The sequence below is a fragment of the Halichoeres trimaculatus genome, unplaced genomic scaffold (assembly GCF_033239565.1).
Source record: "Halichoeres trimaculatus isolate MK-OKI-2021-1 unplaced genomic scaffold, fHalTri1.1 fHalTri1_scaffold_10, whole genome shotgun sequence".
NCBI lineage: Eukaryota > Metazoa > Chordata > Actinopteri > Labriformes > Labridae > Halichoeres > Halichoeres trimaculatus.
In genome coordinates this window covers 15753620-15776371 of record NW_027437187.1, presented here as the reverse complement: position 1 = coordinate 15776371, position 22752 = coordinate 15753620, and the positions used below count along the sequence as shown (strand labels likewise).

Sequence of the window (22752 nt, the reverse complement as noted above, 5' to 3'; positions counted from 1 at the left end):
GCCCCTTTTCTTGTGAGCGCCTGCAGAGAAACTCAGGGTTAACTGATCAAGTTTGTAACAATCTATTGGTGACCCTGTAGTACATTCTCCTTTGTTCGAGTTAATGAAGCCAGATAAGTCAAACGCAACCTGAGTCTGTTGAACTCACCCTCAGGTTTGCGGAGCAGTATACTTTCTTATCTTGGTAAACACCACTCTCTTTCTCTCTTGTTTTTCTTCCGTCTTGTCACTCATCTTGCCGCTGGCTGCAGCAATTTCCTGATTCCACTTTTCTCTCTCTTTTCTTTTTTTTTTGCACCCGAATTTCTCATTAATGTTATCTGACTGTCACCCATCCTGGTCTCCCTCTCTAACACCCACAGATGGCCTTTGAGTAAAAAGATCGTGATCCCCTCTCAACTACATTAATGATACTAGTGTTTAGCGCTGCCCCAAGGAGATGCACAAACTTCACTTTTCTCCTCCGCGCGTTCCTTTCCCCTCTTCACTCCATTTCTCATGCATTCCTCTAATCCATCAGAGAGCTATCACGCTGCTCTTCCCCGCAGCCTCAATAAATCCTCTTTATTCCATCCCCATCCTTTGCTTCGACCCCCCCTCCCCAAACCCACCCCTACACACGCCTTCATCCCCTGTCTCCTTCTTCCTCTCTCTTCTCCTCTATCTCGCTTGTCGCTTCTCTGCGACGTCTCTTGCTCAGTCTCTTCACACTGAATCCAATTCCCTCATATGTAATTATCTAATATAGCTTTATAGCAGTACTATCTTCAATGCCTTTTCTCCCCCATACCTCCACTTCACCCCCTGTTCTCACTTTCATTCTGTATTAACACTCTGTCTCCTCTCCCACTGGCCTAAATGTGAGGGTGTATTGGAGGAATTCTTTCACAGTATCTCACAACAGATTCCTTCAATTCTGGTTTTATGTTTGTACTGCATCGACATCTGAGGAGCATACACTTTTTATACCTCTGCAAAGTGCAACTACAATCATTACTGTGTGTCAAGGTGAACGTACAGTACATGTACAACTTATTTATACGACCTACACGGAGGAAGGTCGCAGGAACACAATGATACATTAGCAAGAGGAGAACAGGCTTTCAAATCCTGGCCTTGCACATTAAGTTTAACAACATTCTCTTACTCAGGAAATGTTCTCTTCACTTTGGTAAATGACAATAAAACCTGACATGGCAAGGGTTTTGTGAGTGCTATATGAGATTCTCGGTGAACAGAGCATCAACTCTGCAAACGGTGTTGAGCCTCGACAGATGAGCTGTTACATTAGGACAGGAAATCAAATCAGGTATTTGTTTCTTGGCCCATCACTTCTGTGCAGAATGGTACACTTCCTCACTCTTACTTGTTCATCTAGGGGCTCGGTCATACTGACCATGCACTGACCGTACCAAACATGATTGCCAACGGTCACACTACTCCAATATGAACCTGACTATAGCACTATCTCATCAGAGTCAGCACAACCAGACACAGAGAACGCTGCTACAACTTAAGACTTTTTGTCTTTTGTTAAGTTATTTTGTCTGACACAGCCCTCCAACACCCATGCTACTGTTTAAAATGGTCATCAAGTGGAGCAGTCGTAGGGATTGCATATCATTGATCATACCTCATGCCTGCCTGCTTGTGCTTGTGTTAGTGCATAAAGTGAACCGCGCTAAAGCCCACCTCACTGAAGCGTGCTAGAGCAGAGAAGTGAACTGTGTTCAAGCATGGCACACTTGCAATCACAGTGGCCTAACAAACTGGACTTTAGGGTTGAAGTGTGTTTAAGTACAGTTTGCCTGTGTGATGGATCCCTGGATCTCCCATCAACTCAGATCCCAGAAATTGTTTAAAAGTTTGTGAGAAAATAGAGGGTATACATGTGATGTCACAGCAAGCGGAAGTCACTGTGGTTTTGCCCACTGAGTGGCAGAAACAGGAAGATGAGTGGCAGTGTTGACTTAAATACCGTCAACCAACAAAATAAAAAAATGGGAAAGAGCTGTTGTGCGACTGATTGAACTAACAAGTTTGAAAAGCAAACAGAGCTTTATTTAGACAGGCTACTGAAAGACAAAGAGAAGAAAAACTGATGGATTGCTGCAATTTTCAGAAGTTTCGTGTCAGTTAACCTGAATTTATGCTGTATTTTGGGGTTAAAACATGCCTGAAATTACGAAATCTCCAAATTTAAGCATTTTTCATTCAGCAATACTTTTCAGAACTAAAACATTTTTGTCTTTGTGTGTTTATGAACCTTGTGCTCGACATGATTGTTAACTCACTTAAACTGAGGCTAACCCAGTTTTCCAAATAAGGGGGAACTCCAGCACAAGCAGCTGTAGCTGTGTTGTATAAAGTATTTGATATTAACTTCACTTAAATATTGTCGCATTTTGGTTGGTGAGGGTGTTTGGTTTACCATCTATTAATTAAACAGTCTATGTAAAATACTAAAAGTACAGATAGAGTATACGTGAATTCACTTGAGTCAATACTCTGTATACAGTAAATTGAATTATATAGAGGCTTTTGTAGCTTTCAGGCTTTGCATTGTGTGTTTTCAGGAACAAATATATGTCAAGAGATGATTTCTGGCCACATGTCAATGTTTGTGGACCCCGGTTTAGGGGTGTGCCATATTGTATTGTCTACGATAATACCGGTATAATATTTTAATTTGTCGCAACAATGCATGACACTCCCTGCTGTGTACGAAACAACAATGACTGAGGCTATGAAGACACGTGAGGAGGACGTGAAAACTACGTCAGTATTGGTGGAGTTTTTCGCCTCTATGACGGACGTGTGGTCAAGCCGAACATCCCACCAATGACGACCTACTTGCATGGTAATTAATTAGCATGTTATGCACATCTGGCCCTCCCAAAACTTCAGCACCTTCAGTCCATGCCTTCTCCTATCTGTTGGTGTCCTAACAGAAATAACATGTTGTGTTGTATAGAATTATGAAGTTTTTCACCTGCAGAATCAACTTTTCCTCCTCCACGTCAGATTTCCTTTGGATCTGAACGACTTACCATGTTTACATTTCAAGCTTGTGTAGTAGTAGTAAATGATTGGAAAAGTGGCTTCAATACTGTGTGTGCAACAAAAATGCTGTTATTCAGAAGCAGCAACCACTAATAACAAGTTGTTTGGATTTTTCCCCTATATCATCATTAATATTATCGCAAATTTCCTTAAAATATTGTGATATAATTTTGAGGCTATATCCCCCACCCTTACCCTAGTTCTTTGGTAGCTTTAACAAATCAATGTTGAGTCCAACTATCTTTAAGTTCATGTCATATTCCACATTTTTCCTGGGCTTGCCGTGTTTACTGCCGATCTCTGCAATGCTAAGTGAGGTTTGTTTTGCCGCTCAGTCCAACTGAAGTGGGTGTGCCCAAGAGGGGAAGTGACATAAAGCATACCTTCTGTAGTCAACAAAGGAATGTAGAGACCTTTGTATCCTTTGCATATACACAGCAAGCCAACTGTTGAGTCCAATTGTCGGTTCAAGATAGATGAAGACGTTTTTAGGCACAGCCAATCGAACAGTGCTGGAAAAGTGTTAGGTTAAAGACCACAAAGAACCAAAGAAACAGTAAAGCTCAATCAGTTTTCATCTTCCGACAGTATCATGGAAAAATACCTGCTCTTTTTGTTAATGTTTCCTTCCCATATGTGTGTCACTGCAATAATAGCTCTTATTCACGTCTGCATGTTTATCATCCATTGATCTCTGCTCATGACCTTCTAATACATCTAGATCTCCACTAAGTCAATCTCCAAACAGCATAAACAGCCATTCCACGACTGCTCAGAATGTGATTTCTGCGTGTTTTTTTCAGACTGAGCTGACCATCCGTCTTCATTAGAGTCTCTAATCACGTTTGGCCAGAGGCAGCCCTGTCTTACCATTTGGTCTTACTCATGCATTACTGCCAATCAGATGTCCTCGTCTTTCACAGCTCCAAAGATGTGCATCAATGCCCTCAAAGACAGTTACCCATAAGCCACATGAACACACAGATACACACACGCACATAGATCTGTGTCTCAGCAGGTTCCCATCACTCAGAGAAGCAGATGGCCGACTAAAGGCCTGAGGGAAGAGAGCGGGACAGAGAAGTCACTGCTGCTCGCTGGCAAACAGCTTCACTCTAATTCATCTGCAACAAAATATCAACCAATTACTGTGAGTGGAGAAAGGTTAGCATAGAGGTTGGCATTCGCACTCAGACACATCGAAACATGCAAAACATTTCCTCATATTTGTGTGAATACAGTCCTATTATGAGGCAGTGCAGGTGCAAAACTCAGCTCGGCTTCAGGCTCAATCAGTATTCCTGTGATGCCACAAGCACAAGTACTTTACTTTCCTCCCTCTAAATGCTTGAGTCTCCGCGCCAGCTAATAGCCAAGAGTGCTTAAGTGATTCAATTATAGATACTGAGAGATCCCATAGTGAAATAACTGGTCATTCTCGGTTAGGTTTCCCTCATTGTTGCTGGGAAAGCTCAGTTAACTCCCTTCTTCCTACTATTATTGGTCTTTGGAGGATTTTCTGTCTGCCCAAGGTGTATAGAAAACAAACGCGAGAGTGTTAGAAGCTTAAAATAAGAGGGGGAGAGAGATGAGGAGGGAAAGTGGGAGAAAGTCAGGAAGAAAAAGGGAGAGGCTTTAAAAGAAGAGGGTGAACCCACTCACACAGGAAATGAAGAACTGGCGCCCACGTGTCTGAGGAGGATTGGGTGTAAATGTCATTTCATGCAATTTGTAAAGTGAAAGCTGCTCCTTCAAAATGCCAGCTGTAGCATCCCAGATAACCCCAGAATCCTCCTGAACCTTTCTCCTCACCACAGGGGGTCAGAGGTCAGTGACAAGTTTATTTAATTTCAGCCTCTACACCTGAGGGGCTTCACTGCTCTGCTTGGAGACCCCTCTGCAGAGGATCATGTTAACAAACAAAGAAATTAGTCACAGTCAAGAAGTGCTCGTCTACTCCCAATACCAATAAAACATCAGCCCTCAACTGAACTGAACTTTACATATTGTTTATCATAGTGTCATTCAAATTACATCTCAAAAAGCTTCATGTAAGAACAGTGATGGAAAATAGGATCTATCAACATGATCTTGCAAAGTTTGAATTTGCAAGTTTTAAAAGGTTTAAAGAGAGTGTTCACTTACACCTATATTAGTGTTTTGGATTGCAATTTCAAACATTTTCTTAACTATGTAGCTGAGGTGACACTGAGCTTACACCCTCGCTCCTACACTGCTTCTCTGGCTGGTTTCTCATTAAAGAGGCCGAGCTGACCACTATTCCTTGTGGCTAATACACTTACTATTGACAAGTACCTCATACGACCCCACTTCAAAGAGGGTTAAGGCCAGAAAAAAAAATACAGGACCTTGGTGTTCTGACTTGAACATGAGTTGAAGAAATGTGTTATAGATAGGTGCAAAGTCCTTCAAAGTACACAAGAAAACTTGAAAGTTAGTTACTAGAGGAACAAGTCACCAGTGCTGGAAGGAACACCTGTGGACAAACTGGTGTCTCTTAGGACTTTGATGATCCAGTCCACTATGTAGCTTTCTAACAGTAAAACATTTAAGATAATAAAACACTGGAAAATAAACCAGTAAAAGTTACAAACTCTGTTTTGGAAGTGTGCTGTTTAAATGAAATACAAACTGTTAGAGCACGTCATATTGAACCATCAGTATTGATTTGTTCACGACCAGCTAAGAGGTCCTCACAGGCTCTTGAAGAAGTGACATCATGTGATTGGGTCTTTTTTACAAGGGGTGGCCAACATGAGGCTCTTAGCCCTTTGGTGTGCAGCTTCTCGATCTATTTATTAAAAAAAAAAAAAAAATATATATATATATATATATATATATATATATATATATATATATATATATATATATATATATATATATATATATATATACATATACATATATATATATATATATATATATATATATATATATATATATATATATATATATATATATATATATATATACATATATATATATATATATATATATATATATATATATATATATATATATATATATATATATATATATATGTATATATATATATATATACTGTTATAAGTTGTGGTGTGCTGATTGATCTAAAATACTGATATAGTGATGCCAACGTTGGGTTCAGTATTGATCAATACTTGGGTAATGAGATTGATACTTAAGTTTCAGTTTCTCCTCTCTGCACGGGTTCCTCTTAATTGCTCCTCTTAAATGTTTATAGCTATCTATCCATCTAGATAGATAGATAGATAGATAGATAGATAGATAGATAGATAGATAGATAGATAGATAGATAGATAGATAGATAGATAGATAGATGAATGGATTGAACTTTGTCTCTTCTGCAGTAAAAACAGAAATTTGTTTTTGACACGTCTCCAAGTACGAATTTGAACACACAAACAAAACAAATCTCGCTTCGAAAATTGAAAATGTATCATTCTTTATTTTATGTCATCTCAAGATCACGTGTGTGATGTGGCTCTTAGAACCACGGTAATTTTTGTGGCTCCTGGTCTCTGACTGGTTGGCCACCCCTGCCGTAGCAATTTCACTTTGAGTTAGCAATTGTTATATTCTAGTCTGACACTGCTCAGATGATCTGGGATTGTTTACATCAAGCTCAACATCAGACTCACTATGTATTAAACACAGTTCATAAAGTTTCACAAAATGTTGCCTCCCCCTGGTTGTCTCTACAGCCAGAGGGCTAGTCAGCCCACGTCAGAGAGCAGGGGTGATGCTGAGGGTTTTATCTGGGTTCATCATTGCTCCCTCACTCATCACAGTGCTGTGACAGCACCCAGCAGGCACTGAAAAGCTATCACTTCACAGGTATATGAGCAGAGGTGGAGACAAAGAGTTAGAGCTACAAAAAGAGAAGCTTTCAGGTTGACACAGGTATAATTTTAGAAGTCATGACAACAGGTTTCAGTGGTTTCTGGTAGTTCCTGCAGTGATTTGTTTCAGCTTTGAAGACTTGATTTTCAGAGAGAGTATTTGGTCTGGCATGTGAGACAGTAAAAGTTGGGCTGCAATTAATTTTGCCTTAATGGATAAGTTTTTAAGATCACAAAATGCTGGAAAACAGAAAAGAAAAGTACATTAATTGTCAAAATAACCTTTCTAACAGCATAGTTAATATATAGTGTTATCATCACAGTTTTCATCTTTAAGGAATCTAGTTAAATTCAACAGACTGGGAATACTTTCTGAGTGTTAATACTTCTCTGCTTAACATTGTATAATTAAGAGATCGTTTGAGCAAAATGTAATAATTGTCAATTCTTTTTTTTCTTTTTTTTAAACTTCGTGCATACTCAGTGTATGTGTTGCTGTAAAAAGAATTCTCTGCAAACAAAAATCATAATTTTTCATTCACTCATTTTCTATACCGCTTATCCTGTTCAGGGTCGCGGGTGGCTGGAGCCTATCCCAGCTGTCATTGGACGAGACGCGAGGTACACCCTGGACTGGTCGCCAGTCAATCACAGCGCTGACACATAGAGACAGACAACCATTCACGCACACACTCACACCTATGGACAAGTTAGAGTTTGTGAGTTCAATTAACCTGATGAGCATGTTTTTGGACTGTTGGAGGAAGCTGGAGTACCCGGAGAAAACCCACACATGCAGCGCTAACCGTTGCGCCACCGTGCAGCCCATTCATCATTCAGTGCCAGCATATCTTGTTTCAGTGCATTTTCTTAAATGTTTCTGTTCTCTGTTCTTGTAACATCTGTGCAAAGAAAAACAAACAACAAAAGCTGATGGAGACAGTCAGAGAGAGACTGAGGCAGCACAACGGTTCAATTCACTACTTCTTTTGTTTTCAGCAACCTTGCTTGAACACAGACAAAATTGTATTAATTCTTTCCACCAGGTGGCCTTAGCTTAGTGGTGTGCGGATAACCTGTTGATCTGCTGAACAGGGGAAGCGATTGATCCCATCTATCCAACATGCAAACTCCACACAGACAGGCACTTAGCCAGCTGGGGAATTGAACCAGGAATCATCTTACTGTCAGGTAACACACTGCGCCACAGTGCAGCCTTTACATGCTTCAAAAATGGAAGCTGTAACAGTTAATTCGTGTATACTTTCTGTACATTTTAGCAGCATTTGTCTCTGCACACTGTGTGCACTGCAGTATACCAGAACAGCAGAAAGATCTTTCAGTTTCCCTCTTCCTGCCAGGGGCATTTCCAAAGGGGAAGCCAGGGGTGGCATTGGCCCACTTAATAAACTATGTTAAGCTATGTTTAGCTATTTCCCTGGTAAGAAAGGGGAATAAGGTTCAAACTGACTAATTGTACCTGGTTGCCACAGGCTACTGGTAGCTTTAAGACATTTTGATGGAGCTCATTTTCCTCTGCTGGGATGCTATGCTATGGCTGTGGGCAATAAATCTTTTAGAGTCCTTTATGTATTAGACACTTTTTAAAAAAATGTCTTCATGATACTCCTGCGTAAGACATGCAATCCTGCTCTTTTGCCTTTTATAAATGTGAATTCACCTCCTTAATCAAAGTGCCATTAAAGTAATATTTTGGGCATAGAGATTGAGCTGGGAGGATAAAATGAAGGGCTATCTGGAATAACAGGGTATAGTTTAGGTGAGGGAGAGACGCCTGAAAGTGCTGGTTTCTGGGATGGAAGATTACTTCAAACAGACAGACAGAAAGGGAGACAATTGGGTGTTGAGGTCAGATATATATGGTTGGTGTGGGTGTTTGGTTGTATATAGCTGGTTTCAGTAGCCCCTGATTGCATCACATGGAAGCCTCCAACAGGCGAGTGAAGTGTTTCAAGTGAACCCCTCAACAACAATATGTTTCATTCCCTGACAATATGATTCAAGCCTGCAGCAGCCATTAGTCACTGTTCACTCAGTTCTACTACAGCCCGCTGTCCGGCTGCAATGGACCAAGAAGGATAAATAACTGCAGTCCAAAGCATGGAAGACAAAAAAAGAGAAAACAATACACATAAAACAAGCTACTGTAAGACTTTCTGCTGAGCTTCATTTCGCTCCCTACTTTCAATTACACTTCTGAGGACTTCTTTCTGTTTGATTTTGTTCTGCACTGCACCATTCAACTCCATCTTTTTCAGCTGCATTTTACAGTAGCTTTGTCTCATTTCACGCTGTTCTGGGCCCAATATGATAATAGCTAGCACATAAAGGTTTGCAAATGTTTTAAATTACAGCTTTGTGTGAAAAGGAGTCTGTGATGAAGGTAAATTGGACTGAACTTGTGCTTAAAAAACAAATTGTATGAGGACATTTCACTGCCTGCCTGCTTCCTGGGAAATTAAGAGCAATATGCTGAAATGCACCTGATTTATTTTGATCAAGTATTCAGGTTTGTTATGTTATGCACTTGTTTTTCAAATGACTGGGTATTGAAAGCTTCATAATGACTAATAATTACTGCTGTGCACATACACTGGTGCATTTTTTTCTGCTCAATCCCATCTAATTTGAAGACCTTTTAATGAAAGCATGCCGACTCATTCTGCTACAAACACAATTTAACACGCTCAGGGACTTTACAGCTTTGTGCTAAACAGGTTGAGAGATATGGTGTGTTCGCAAGCATGCATGTTGCACTGTGCAGCAAAGGGAACATGTGCAAGCTGACAAATAAACAGGCTTCTGCTGTGGGACGTTTCAGTGGAGTCATCAGATGCAGAGAGGAATTTTAAATGTCACGGTATTAAAAGAAGCCTGTGCAGATTAACGCACAGAGGCATGAATTAGCTTGCATGCAAAAATATGAATATGATCTCTTACACACGCCCACACACACACACAAACACATCAGACTAGATACTGTCTCATTATCTTGAGCTTGACTTTCACAGTGCTTTTTTTTTTGCATTGCTTCCCTAAACCTTCATGATAGTTTGCAGCTATATAATAAAAACAGATTTAACTCTGATCATTAGCGTCTTCCATTCTTAAATCCCAAGGAGTTTGCAACCTTTTCAGCTCCATCACACAATGTTTCATGACCTGGCAGCAGAATAATGAATCTTTTTACACATCAGGATGGAAAAAGAAGTGAAAATAAAATGGTAATGAGTTGTAACTGCTGTGTGTGTGTGTGTGTGTGTGTGTGTGTGTGTGTGTGTGTGTGTGTGTGTGTGTGTGTGTGTGTGTGTGTGTGTGTGTGTGTGTGTGTGTGTGTGTGTGTGAGGTGATAGATATCAGATCTCATGGGGGTGAGATCTGATATTTATCAAAACAAAAGCATGTGTTGGAAACATTTCTTCTGCAGCAGGATGCCTAAGTCTTTAAAATCTTAACTTTAGCTTGTATACTGAAGCAAACGACAAAAATATACATGAAGCCATGGCACTACCCCAAAAAAAAACAAAAAACAAAAAAAACAAGCGCAGTTACAGGTCACAAAATATGCAGCGTCTCATCCAAATCTCTTCACTGAACAACCTTTTTCATGTCCCTGTCACATTCTACCTCTACGCTCGGTTACACTGCCGACTTGTTATTGTCTGAAAAACGCAACACGCTTGTCAGACAGGGAGAGAAAACAGAAAAAAACTCCCTGCCTCCAACTCTTTTATTCCTTCTCTGCTTCATCTTTTGTCATTTCTCTGTGCTCTATTCGCCGTAGTCTGGTGTGCCTGCTGTGCCACCCAGGCTTTGTTAATTCCACACACTGACTTAAACAAATTCACACAAACCGACCCTGGCACGCATTCATGCATACGTAATAGCATTAATGCTGTGATATTAAATATGTATGTATGTGTGCTTTCATGAAGGACAGCAAAGTGTGTGACAGGTGCATATTTTTCTTAACTGGATCCTAAAGATTTTCTTGCTATTTTCTGCAGTTTCCTTTTTAAAATGATAAGCAGAGTAAGAGTGAAACTTTGGATTGATGCAGGGGATAAAACCAAACTAACAGTACTAAGCCACTCACAATGTTGCTAGGTCTGGATTTCTGGTCTGTCTTGCATGTGAGGGCCCTTTATTAATACAAAGTTATGTACTTACATGCAGGATTGTACCAGAGAGATGAGCTTTTACAGAATATGTTTGTTGAACTGAAGCAAAGTCGATGTCATGTAATTCAAGGGCTGTTTTCATGACAATGGTTTTAGGACAAAACGCAAAAGTATTGTTGCGTTTCAGCCTCTAGTTCACACGGAAACAGCGCTTGAGCTGACATAAAGCATAAACTTTTGAAACTGTCTCCAGAGCGTTTTTTTTCTGAAATCATTTTGGACTACCATATTGTGCTTGTGCAAGTCAATCTGCTGAGTCTGCTGACTGCCTTTCAACAAACTGCGCATCTGTTGCACCACGTCTGCAATTAGCATTCACTAGTATCCCAGATGATCAGCTCAGCCCTACTATGGTAGAGATTTAAAGCTATGGTCTACGATTTTTAGCTAGGTAATTATTATTGACACCGTTTTGAGGCCGTTATGGTCCAATGGTCCAATCTACGCAGTAGATTGGCCAAAAAGAACGAAAAAAAATCCATTCAGTACAGCAACTGCAGAACGGCTTAATAATTGACCAATACAAACTGCTGTTTCCCTCATTTCGGATTTGTGCTTTAGTCCATCCAATCCCCTGTCTCCCCTGCTCCGCATCGTACTGCCCATGGTCCCACCTCGTCCCTCCCCACTACCCCTCTCACGTCAGCTAGCTGCTCAGCTACCGAAACGTCATGGAGCCGGAGAAGACCGAAACCAGGAAGCTGTTACTGTTACCCTCTACAGGGAGGGGAAGAAAATGAAAAAGTTTCAAGGAAAAGGCTAAAGCAAGGAAGAATTATGAGCGATACAGGTGCCAACAGAGACTGAATATTGGAAAATTGAGCTGAAAACTGAGCTGGTGAAGACACGCAGAGAAAGGTAAAGCTTCGCCCACAGTTGGCTCTGCTCTGATCAGCTGTCAGTGGCAACGCCAGACCTGCTTCGCCGGTTAATTCATGGTTTTGATCGTGCCGGTCTAATTGAAAAAGCTACCACTGTGTGTAACAAGGAGGATGACTGTCTTGTTTGTTGCATTTTCTGCCGGCTGGCTTCTTGCTCTGTTGGAGGGGGCGTGTTGTTAGGAGGCGGAGAAGGGCGATACGAGCTGGGGGGCGGGATCTTGGAACACGGAGGGGAGGGGTGAGTGAGGCTGCATTTTTCAAATGTGTCTCATCAGCCAAACTGGGTTTCAGATCATAGACCATAGCTTTAACAAAAGCCGCTTTAGGACAAGACAGTTGCAGCGCCAACTACAGGCCTGACATGCTTAGTACAGTGTTTTCAGTCCCTCAGCATTGCCATTTCAATGCAGATTTTTTTCACTGCGTTTTTTGTGTTTTGCTGTGAAACATTGTACATGTTTTTATATTTTACAAGAAATTGTGGATTTATGAACAAATTTTCATTAAAGTTTTAATTTTGAGTTAAATTCAAATCCCATAAAACAAATGTAAGAATCTGCAGGACTTGAAGGATCTGAGTCTCTGTGTGGGCTGACTATCAGCATAATGATCTCAGCCGGGTGTTACATCAATGGGATCATAACTGAACTGAAGGTAAAGACTACCATGATGATTCAATCACTGATCTAATGCATGATTCTGAAGTTGTTACAGAGGTTGAATGGTTAAACACACAGGACTCCTCCTTCTGCAGGGATCATACATCAAGAAGTGTAGGTCATAACCTTTAACATCACAACAAAGGTCTTCACAGCCCCCACCAGAGGACTGCCAAAGTTAAAAAGATAACTTAGACTCAAGGACTCAACATTCTTCCTTTTTTAAAGCAAGGCAGACTGCTTTATCTCACGCAGACATACAGTATATAAAAAGAGATGGACAAGATGCAATTCTTTGCAAAGCCTTATATTTATGTACTTCTTGAACTGGTCAGGGGTCAGTGCTGTTGACTCACGGCAAGAGAGTTCCTGGTCTATGCCAAGTGGAAACCTCTGGTCTAAAAATATGAAGCCTATACGGAAGTGTATGAGCATCAGCTCCAGGTAAAGTGCTCAAACACCAAGTCAAAAAGCAGATTTTTTTACAGCAGAAACATGTTTACAGCCTGGATAACAAAAACAGTTTGGGTCTAACTGACTGACTGATCTCATTTCTCCATCAGCTCACACTCAAAAGGGGGGCGAATGTGTCCTAACTCATTATTTTAAAGGCATAAGGGCATGTCAGACTTGACTTACAGGTTGGCAGCACAGACTGTATAATAAATGGACATCACTTGTCTGTTTCTGAAACAGATTTGAAGCAAATCGGCTGGTAACGGCTGGCACGGCTATATTAGAAGTGGGGCAGGCTTTGAGTCTCCATGTAAATAGCTATATGGTGCCCATCAGTCACATGGGCTGAGCTGTGCCTCTGATTGGTCAAACTCACAATCATAATAACTTCTAATCCGCCAAGTTAGAAAAAAAAAAATCACCATGTGAACTGAAAGTGAAATTAGCGATTCAGACAGGAGACGTTTTTGTACCAGGCTGTAAAGATGTTTATTTCTGCTGTGTCGCCTGGTGTGTATGCGATTTCCAGTACACTCGTGAAACAGCAAGGTCTTACATTTCTAGACTGGAGACTGCAGGTTGGTTGGCACCCTGTAGCTGTCCATGATGAGGCTAAAGGCCCACCTCTTTACCTTATCATTATTAGATCGAAGCCAGGTTGAGTTCAGTATTTCCAGTATAGCCCTTATCAGAAGGCTTTTGAACTCTGTAACAGGAACAAACTACGCCCATTTACTGCGCAGTCTATGGTTAAAACCCACAGCAGGGCAGCCTTCCTGTGCTGAGTCTGCATGTTTCCCAGTGAGTGTGTGGGTTCCCTACAAAGTGCTCCTTCTCTCAACTGATGTTTACTTCTTCTTAAATAAATTACATCTATTATGATGTTGAAACTATTCTGAGTTCAGTTTTGTGGGTTTTTTTTTTTTTAATCACGTTCTGCAAAAATCATCAATGCTGCTTTTTTTCATATCACTACATGGTTAAAATAAGTATGCCTGAACAACTCGAGTAGATTTTTATGAAACAAAATAAGATCCTGAGGCTCTTCCTTTAGAGCATTTGAACAATTCGGTGTCATAAAATGCATAACGATGGACATTTGGACAGTCAGGTTAATATATTTTCACAGTCCAGTATATGACTTTTATTTGCTTTATATATTTGTCAAGACATAAATGCATTTTTTTATGTACGAGTATGGTGCATTAACATTTCATGCAGCTAAAAAATTTAAGAATGCTGAATAGTTTTTTTATTTGTATTTTATCTGCAGTGACAACAAAGTTCCCATCTTTCAGATGTATTGCATATGATTTTTTTAACCACTCCCCAAGACTAACTGTACACTCACACCAGAAACGTCAAATTCGCTTGTTGACGCTCTGGCCGCTCTCATCGCGCTGCTTGACAGTTGAGAACACACAAAACTATGCAGGCAGGGGAAGCGCTGCGAGCTGCCGAAGGGGCGGGGCTTACAAGCTGCGGAGCAGATGTGTCACCCTGGGAGGATCAGCTGTGCTCTGGATGACAACGTTCAGACCTGCTCCTACACCCCCCCACCCCCCCCCACCCCCTTTTTTTTCCTTTCTGTAGGTGTCCCTCAGGCTTTTCCACCTCTTCCTACAATAATCAACTACAAACACCATACAAAATCAGGGGTAAACACATTTTTCCTCACAGGTCTGTCAATCACATCACACACATATACATCAGTCTGCAGGAGAGCAGGATCCACCATGTCTCTTTCTGCATATGAAGAATCAGTGTACGGCAACACCTGCTTTGAGTGGTAGTGTTTTTTAAAGTACAACATAAAGTTATCGAGGGACGTTTCACACATAAACCTGCAGCTCATCAAACACTTCTATACCATCTACACCACTCTTTCTTCTGTGACTCTGTGTTGTGTGTGTGTCCTCATTAAACTTGTACAGATTAGAGGTGCTTGCATACTCTGAACCTTCACAATAAACATTACCAGTGTGTGTCTCTGTATGTGTGTGTGCGCTGAATGTTTGTGAATAATTTAAAGCAGCGCTCAGCAGCTTCATCCAATCAAGCAAATGCAGGAACCCAAAGGACTATGAGCTCTGTTCTCTGAATCTTTTCCTCTTGGTGCATAATCATATCAACTTAACAATGACTTTAGGAGCAATCTGGCTGCAGATCAACACCCCTACTAAAGGCTGCTTTTATGCATCAGCTCCCAGCAATTAGGGAGAGAGATGTGTTGAATTTGAGAGGAGCTGGTTAATGCGGTCTCGTGTTACATTAAGTGGAAGAGCCTTTCAACTGCTTTGATCCTTCACTATCTGACCTCATGAGAGTGCACTTCTGATGCCAATTTATACAAGAAGTACACACATGCACACATATGCCAGAGTAAGACACACTGCTTGATTTTCAGCAGCTAGTGACCATTCAAGCCTACAATTTGCTCCTGAAAGAGGCTGTGCAGTGGTATTAATGGTCCCAGTACAGAGCATGATGGGAGCAGACGGCTTCTTGACAAGTGAAGAGACACTCAACCAGTTATAGTCAGAGGACCAGCCTTCAGAGAAACTCCTTTGGTGGTGTGTATCTGCACCCAGGCCTTCCTTTGGTCTCTGCTCTGGTCTGAGCGTGAAATAACTGTGCTGCAAGAAGGTGTGTGGGGTTGTCACAGGTACTTACTGCACAGACTTGGAGGACTGGGACCTGAACTTGCTGAACTCGCCTGGAGCGGTCCACTCTGTACCCAGCTGTAACACACAGGACAGGAGACACAGATCAGAGGAAGGCAGAGAGAAAGAGAGGGCAAAAGGGGGAGCAGCAGATAAGAACAGCAGAATACGTGTTAAAGCACAGGTTGTTACTGAAGAGCAGTGTTTGGGAAATTATTCTCAGAGATCTGCTTTTTGATCTCCAGGCACTGGTTAAGCTTTTTGTGGCATAAAGTGACATAAAAAATCATAACCACAAGAAGGCACTGTCAGCTGTTGTTATGTAAAAAAGGACTCTGCAATATCTTGATCCACTCCCTGTCAATGAAAGCACATATGCAGAAATAAAGAATAATTGGAAAAAACAAGATTTAATGGCCTGAAGCAACAGGGAAAGTCAATCAGAAGGAAAATAGCACAAACAGATGCAAGCTAATGGTTATAAATACATGGAAAATCAGGAAGAGTGACTCCCTGCCAACTCTGACTCAAGAAGCCGGCTCATTGGGACCCTGGGGCTCCTGTTGCAGCCCTACAGTCAAATCACTGCCCATTCATTTCCTCAGCCAGCCAATAGGACTAATTAGGGCCCCTGCTGCTGCCGATCCGTAATGGAAGAACAAAGCCAAGATCACAGTGGGCGAGACTTTAATTGTTTATGCTGGCTTCACTTCTCGTTTTGAAACTATTCCGAAAAACAGAGCAGAGAGCTGCTGGTTATTAGGCTGTACAGCAATGTGTCAGAGAGAGCAGCCACGTAATGACACACACCCTAATAAATGAATATGTGCAATCACAGAATGATACCTCTGAACATGTTTTCTGGCATGAGAAGAGAGCCACTATGTGAGGAAAATGTTCAAAAACAGGCAGTTAAGACTGTCCAAAACCATCAGGCCCCTGGCAGTGTGAGCCTGAGAGAGTCTCTGTGAAGCAGTTGGCTGGAGAGGAGGAGGAGGAGGAGGAGGAGGACACAATGTGCGCTACTGTGCCTTCACTATGTAGCCCACAGCATGCCGCTGCTGAAGTACATTTCCACTCACAATTTTCCCTCACAGATTCTTCCTCCTTCAGGCTCGGAAGGATAAAGAACCGTAGGTGTTAAATCTCAGAAAAAGATTATTGATGTGCAAAAGTCTGTAAAATAAGAGATTAGAGCTGCACACAGCCTAACTTTATTGACTTTGAATTTGTTGAATCTGCAGATGGAAATTCTCCTCTCCAACTAACATACATTTAAAAGGTACTCAAGTGCACTACCACACCATCATCTCTCATACTGTTTTTCAGTGATATTCGTAATGAGAAGTGAAGGTTTTAGCATTACCTTGGCCTTCAGCTTCTGTAAGATAAAACAGCAAAATGTGTAACAATGATTGGAAATAAACCGTGGACTGTTTGAACATGGCTGTGGTCTCAGTAGGGTCACCCTCTAATTCCTGAAGAGGTTTTATATTACGGCGGCAACGACCGTATTAGAAATCCAAGCTCTACATGTCATCTACTTCAGAACTGGCAAAAAAACTAAAGCTGGGCTTCACATAAACATTTTTATTCATTTATTTCTTTTTTCAACCGTCACTGAGAGGATATGATGGTGGATGGAACAGGAATGGGAGAAAGAGTGGAGAATAACATGCAGCATCATGCCGCATCATGTGAGGCTGTTTGACAAACTAAGCATAATTTCATAATTTAATTGGAAGCATTTAGAGGCTTTATATCATTTATTTTCACAAGTGAACACAGAGTGTACCTCAGGTGTTTCAGGTTGTTGTGTCTGTACATGCATCTTTCTGTGTGTGTTCCAGCCATCTCTTTACATGTGTTGCGGTGAGTGTGCCAGGCAAAAGTTTTAACTTGATAAAATCATACAACTATGTCTCTTCTGACCCATCAACACATCTTATCCCTCAGCCCTTGCTCTCAGCATCCTGTATGTCTGATTGTTTTGAACATGTCGATGGTCGATGTTGGTTTGATGCTGTTCTTCATGTAATTTCTCCTCTGGGATCAATGAAGAATTTCTGATTCTGGTTTTACTGTGCTGCAAACTTTGGCACCTAGAGACCTTACAGCTCATTGAAAGAGTTAATGTTCGTCTTATTTATTTTTGTACCAAAGGTTTACTTGCATTTGCTGCAATTACTAATTAGCAGATTTAGCCACAACGCTCCCACTCCCACACTCTCTAGTCTAAGCTCAGTCCACTTGTATGTATTTAGGGATGGGTACCTTTCACATTTAAAACAATACGGTACCTGGCAATCGGTATCGGTACTCAACGGTGCCAATTTTAAGTACTTTTTTTGTGTATATGTGGTAAAATAATATCAATTTGTTTGATAATAAAATATTTATTTAATTTCAATTTAACATATCTATTCTTCAATATATAACCCTGCAAGGCTGTGTTCATGCCCAGCAGGAAAATCACCCACTCTTCCACTCCCTCACAGTCACAAGGATGCATTTAGGTAATAGGGGTGGGTACTGAATTAGGTACAGACCAATTTCTGTCAAAAGTACCAGGTACCGATTTATGTAAAATTAAAAGGTAACATGGTACCCTTTGGTTTTCCGTGAATCGGTACCAGGTACTTTGGACAGAATTTGGTACGTTCCTATAAAGGAACCTAATTCTTTTTATTTCAGTAGCATAGAGGTGTCTCTGGTGTTCCAGGCTCTGAATCGTGTCACTCCTTGCAGATTAACTTTACATGCAGGGGTCAAGCAGTAATAGCATAATATCCCCTTGATCAATCAATCTTCATACCTCACTGACCTCCTCACCATCACATTCCTTCTCGTAACCTCCATTCCTCACACGCCAATCTCCTGTTTCCCCCTCATATTACCAAGCACCCAACCTGGGGAGACAGGGCGTTCTCCACAGGCGCCCCCACCCTCTGGAATTCACTCCACACTCATATTCAAAACTGCTCTGACACATCAATATTTAAACCTCTGTTAAAAACTCATCTTTTTAAGTTAACTTTCAATTTGTAATTGGACTGTTCTATTATGTTTGACTTGTGTTCCTTGCTTGTACTGGTTTTGACAATTGTGAAGTGTCTTCGGGTCTTTAAAAATTGCTATATACATAAATTTTTACTTCTATTTATTATTATTTTCTTGATTTAAAGCCAATTCATAGGATTTTAAGGAGGTTAGGGTTGGGGTTAGGGTGAGGGACACCTGCTTTGACCAGACGGACATGGACAGAGGTAAGAATAAGAGTAGTTGGAGCTTACAGTTCGGAGGTGTCTGGGCTAACTGCAGGGCTAGTATAGCACAGCAGAGGCATAGGTTAGGCAGAGACTGGATATCTTGCAGATTGAACCAAACACCTCATTAGAAGGGTTAATTGTTAAATAATTCTGATAATGACAAATGTGAATATGGAGAATCTCCAGTTTGTCTGCCTGAACTGGCTTGCAGGCATTTATGCTTTGTGCTTTACTTTGCACGACTGACACATGTTCTTTAATTAATTGTTGTCTGCATGATAAAAACTAACATTTTAAAGCCAAATACTGCTTTAAAATTCTATTCTGTTTTCTACAGCTTCATAAAGTTGTGACAGACTGCAGAAAGTAGTGCAGCAGATTTACATACGAGCTTGTCTCTTTCAAAAGGAAAAGTATGCCACTGAGAAGTGCTGCCAACTTTAAGTTAAATAAGTCTAAGAAATCACGGTAGAGTAAAGCAGACACCTCAGCACAACTTTAAAATCTTTCAAAGCAGACGAGAGCAAAGAAAAAAAAGGATGCGACTTAAAAATGTTGCTCTGAATATAAATGGAAAGCTTGCGAGACAATATTGTATAAAATGTCTGGGGCTGCTGTGCTTACATGTTTATATTCTCCCTGTGAGTGAAGTGTTTTCCAGGAAAGAGTTGTTGTTGAGATCAAAAACAAAAATCAAATGGCAGAGGGTGCACTGCAAAAATATCCACCTCAGTGAGTCACATACAGAGTTTGCCACATTAATAAAGTTATTAAAAGTTTAGAAAAGGGGGAAGAGTCAGCATGAAAGGCAGAGGAACTGATGTTTAATTTCTCTGACCTGATAATTAAAAAGAAAAGAAAAGCAACTTGATATCAGCAAAAACTAATTTAGTATCATATAATGTTGTATATCTATAAAGAAAGAAGCTGTAGACCTGGAAATTCAAGAAAACTAAGGTCAGACTCAGACCACAGGTCCTTTCTGACCATTCCATTTTTTTTTAAACAAAGATGATCTTTGTCCCATATTTCCAGACATCATCAAATGTGTATAATATTTAGGCATCTGCAGGGGATTGTATCAGTATTCCAGATTAAAAAAGAGGTGTTTTTTTAATGTGCCAGAGTTGTTGATGCTGCACAGGGTCAGTTAGGATGTTTTCAGCTGCTTTGGAACACATGACAAACTTTTGATATAATAGTGTTGTATACAGTGAGCCAGCGTCTTCCCAATTCCAATCAAGTGATTTAAAAACTTGTTCGATCTTAGCCAGGCCTGACCTTTGACTAGGGGTATGAGGGAAAAAAATCAAAAACCGATATATATGGGGATATTTTTGTGTGACACAATCAAAATCGGGATTTTTTGTCAATTTTTTTTCTTTTTTTTCCAGATTCAAATTCTTCATTTCAGTCTTTGTTCATAAACTGGATCGGAAAAAAGTTACCACTTAACTCCAGCAGGGGGTGAAATGTTTCTTACTGACTCACGTGATGTGCATTTTATGGCTCCTGATAAAGTCTGTAGACTTTATCATCATTATTTAACTTTTTCACATGGTCTGGTGTTAAAAAGCAAACCAAAGTTAGCAAAAATTGTAAATATTGAAGAATCCCGATTTAAATCAAATCGGCGCCCCCAAAATTGTAATAGAATCATATTGTGAAAATAGCATCGTCTTAACCCCAAATTCGACCTTTAGGTTGTGGAACTGGGCTGTTCACTTTACTTCAGATGTGGCCTGTCACAACTCAGTGTTTACCAAAGTCAACATACTGAGGAAGGACTGATTTATGGTTTCATGTTTAAACTGATAAGCAGAGGAAGCCAGCAAACTTAGGAGGAGGGAGAAGAGGCAAATGAAGAGGAAGAGAGAAAACATTTGAATGATGGCTTTAGAATACTTCCCACTTCTGTCTGTCCCCGCAGAGCAACTTTCTGTACTGTTAAAAACCAGGCAAAGGAAGATGTACCATTTCTAGCTGCATAGCTAAGCATGGAAAACCATTTGCTGACAGGGACTACATAAAGAAGACTATCCTATTGACTGACAATGATTTCATGAAAGGAGTAAGTATTGGCACTTTGGGCAAGAGTTCACTTGTATGTAATTGATTAAAACTTTATTTTATAGAGCTGTTTTTGGTGTCTAAACTCTGAAATGTATCACTCCTTGCAGATTAACTTTACATGCAGGGGTCAAGGGGTGATGGCAAAATATCTCTTTGATCAACCTTCCTACTTCACTGATGTCTTCACCATCACTCCCCACCAGTGCAAAACTGTATCGAGCAACTTCAGACCCCCATGCATTTTAACCTGGCTGCTCAGACTAAGGTTTCAATGCAAAATATCTGACCTGTGTAAGATTTAGGACCAAAGATGACGGTGGTTTGAGAGGATCGGCTTCCACACAGTTTGTGCTGTTCAAACTGTCATTGGGAAGTCAGATCTGAGCAAGAATGCTGCTCTCGTGTGTGTTCATAAAAGAGTTGGCCATATATTGTGTGCACAGCAAATTGATTTTTAAGTGCATGTAGAGATTTCCAGCACAGAGTCAGGTCTGTGTTAGACTCTGTAAAGCATGCAGGCCAGAAATCAAGGCCATCCAGTGTTGGTTTCCAAAATTGTCTATTTTGTGCAGAGACTTTTTGAGATGCTCTGATTCTTTTAATGTTATTAGGCTGTGTAGATGATGGTTCCCCCAGATTCTTTGCAGTTTTACACTCAAGAACATCAAACTGCCAATCATGCTAACGGTCACCTCACACAGCATTCATTTCAAATTAATTTGTTTATTTTTTCAGCACAGCAAAATAATCAAGTGAAATGTTTCACATTCATGAGAACAATGTCCTGTCATGTCAGCTTCTCTCTTTTTAAAAAAAATCAAAGACTTTTTTTTTCCATTTTCTTCCTTGTCAGACGGTTAATCAGCTATAAGGGAACAAAGACAGCATCAAAGACATTATTACAAGGACAAACAACAAGCAGTGCATCAGTTAGCTTATGAAAGTGGCAGATGTTCTCCAAGGTATCCCCCCCCACCCCCCCCACCCCCCTCACACACACACACACACACACACACACACACACACACACACACACACACACACACACACACACACACACACACACACACACACACACACACACACACACACACACACACACACACACACACACAAAGACACACGTGCACACAGACATGCTCTCCCATCGAGGAATGAGTCACTGAATATTGAGAGCAACATCTCCTCACCAGGGTGGGCGTGAGGTAAATCAGAAGGCAGCAGTCGGTAAATTTTTAAAACTTGAAGGAGACAAACAACCAAGACACACACCGAGTGCCCTCTGATGTAACCTCTATCTTTTTCCTTTTACATGCACACAAACACACACATTGTGAATCCATATGAACTTCGCCCACATGTGTAGGTATCTCGAGAAAACTAATTTCAGCGAGTCACTGGCCCTGAAACTATAAAAAGTGAAACACAAAGAGGGTCAAAAATATAAGAAAGATGAGTGTGTAATGGAGCTGTGCAGACATTACTTCTCTCTCCATAAAGCCCTTTTCTTCTGCAAAGTCTTTTTATACCAAAATGAGAAAAGAGGTAATAGAAAAACAGCTCATCTGTGATATAGCTTCAGAGTACTGTTATCCTTCTCTTATTCCATCTCAGCTTTTTTTT

General features: G+C 40.7%; 1 protein-coding gene across 1 annotated transcript in view; it reads right to left on the bottom strand.

The window, feature by feature from the left end:
- b4galnt4a (beta-1,4-N-acetyl-galactosaminyl transferase 4a) overlaps positions 1 to 22752 on the bottom strand; it is a 209132-nt gene that overhangs the window by 48457 nt on the left and 137923 nt on the right. The window contains exon 7 of the mRNA XM_074677975.1: positions 15798 to 15865. Within this exon, the coding sequence (XP_074534076.1) occupies positions 15798 to 15865 (68 nt within the window). The remainder of the gene's footprint in view (positions 1 to 15797; positions 15866 to 22752) is intronic.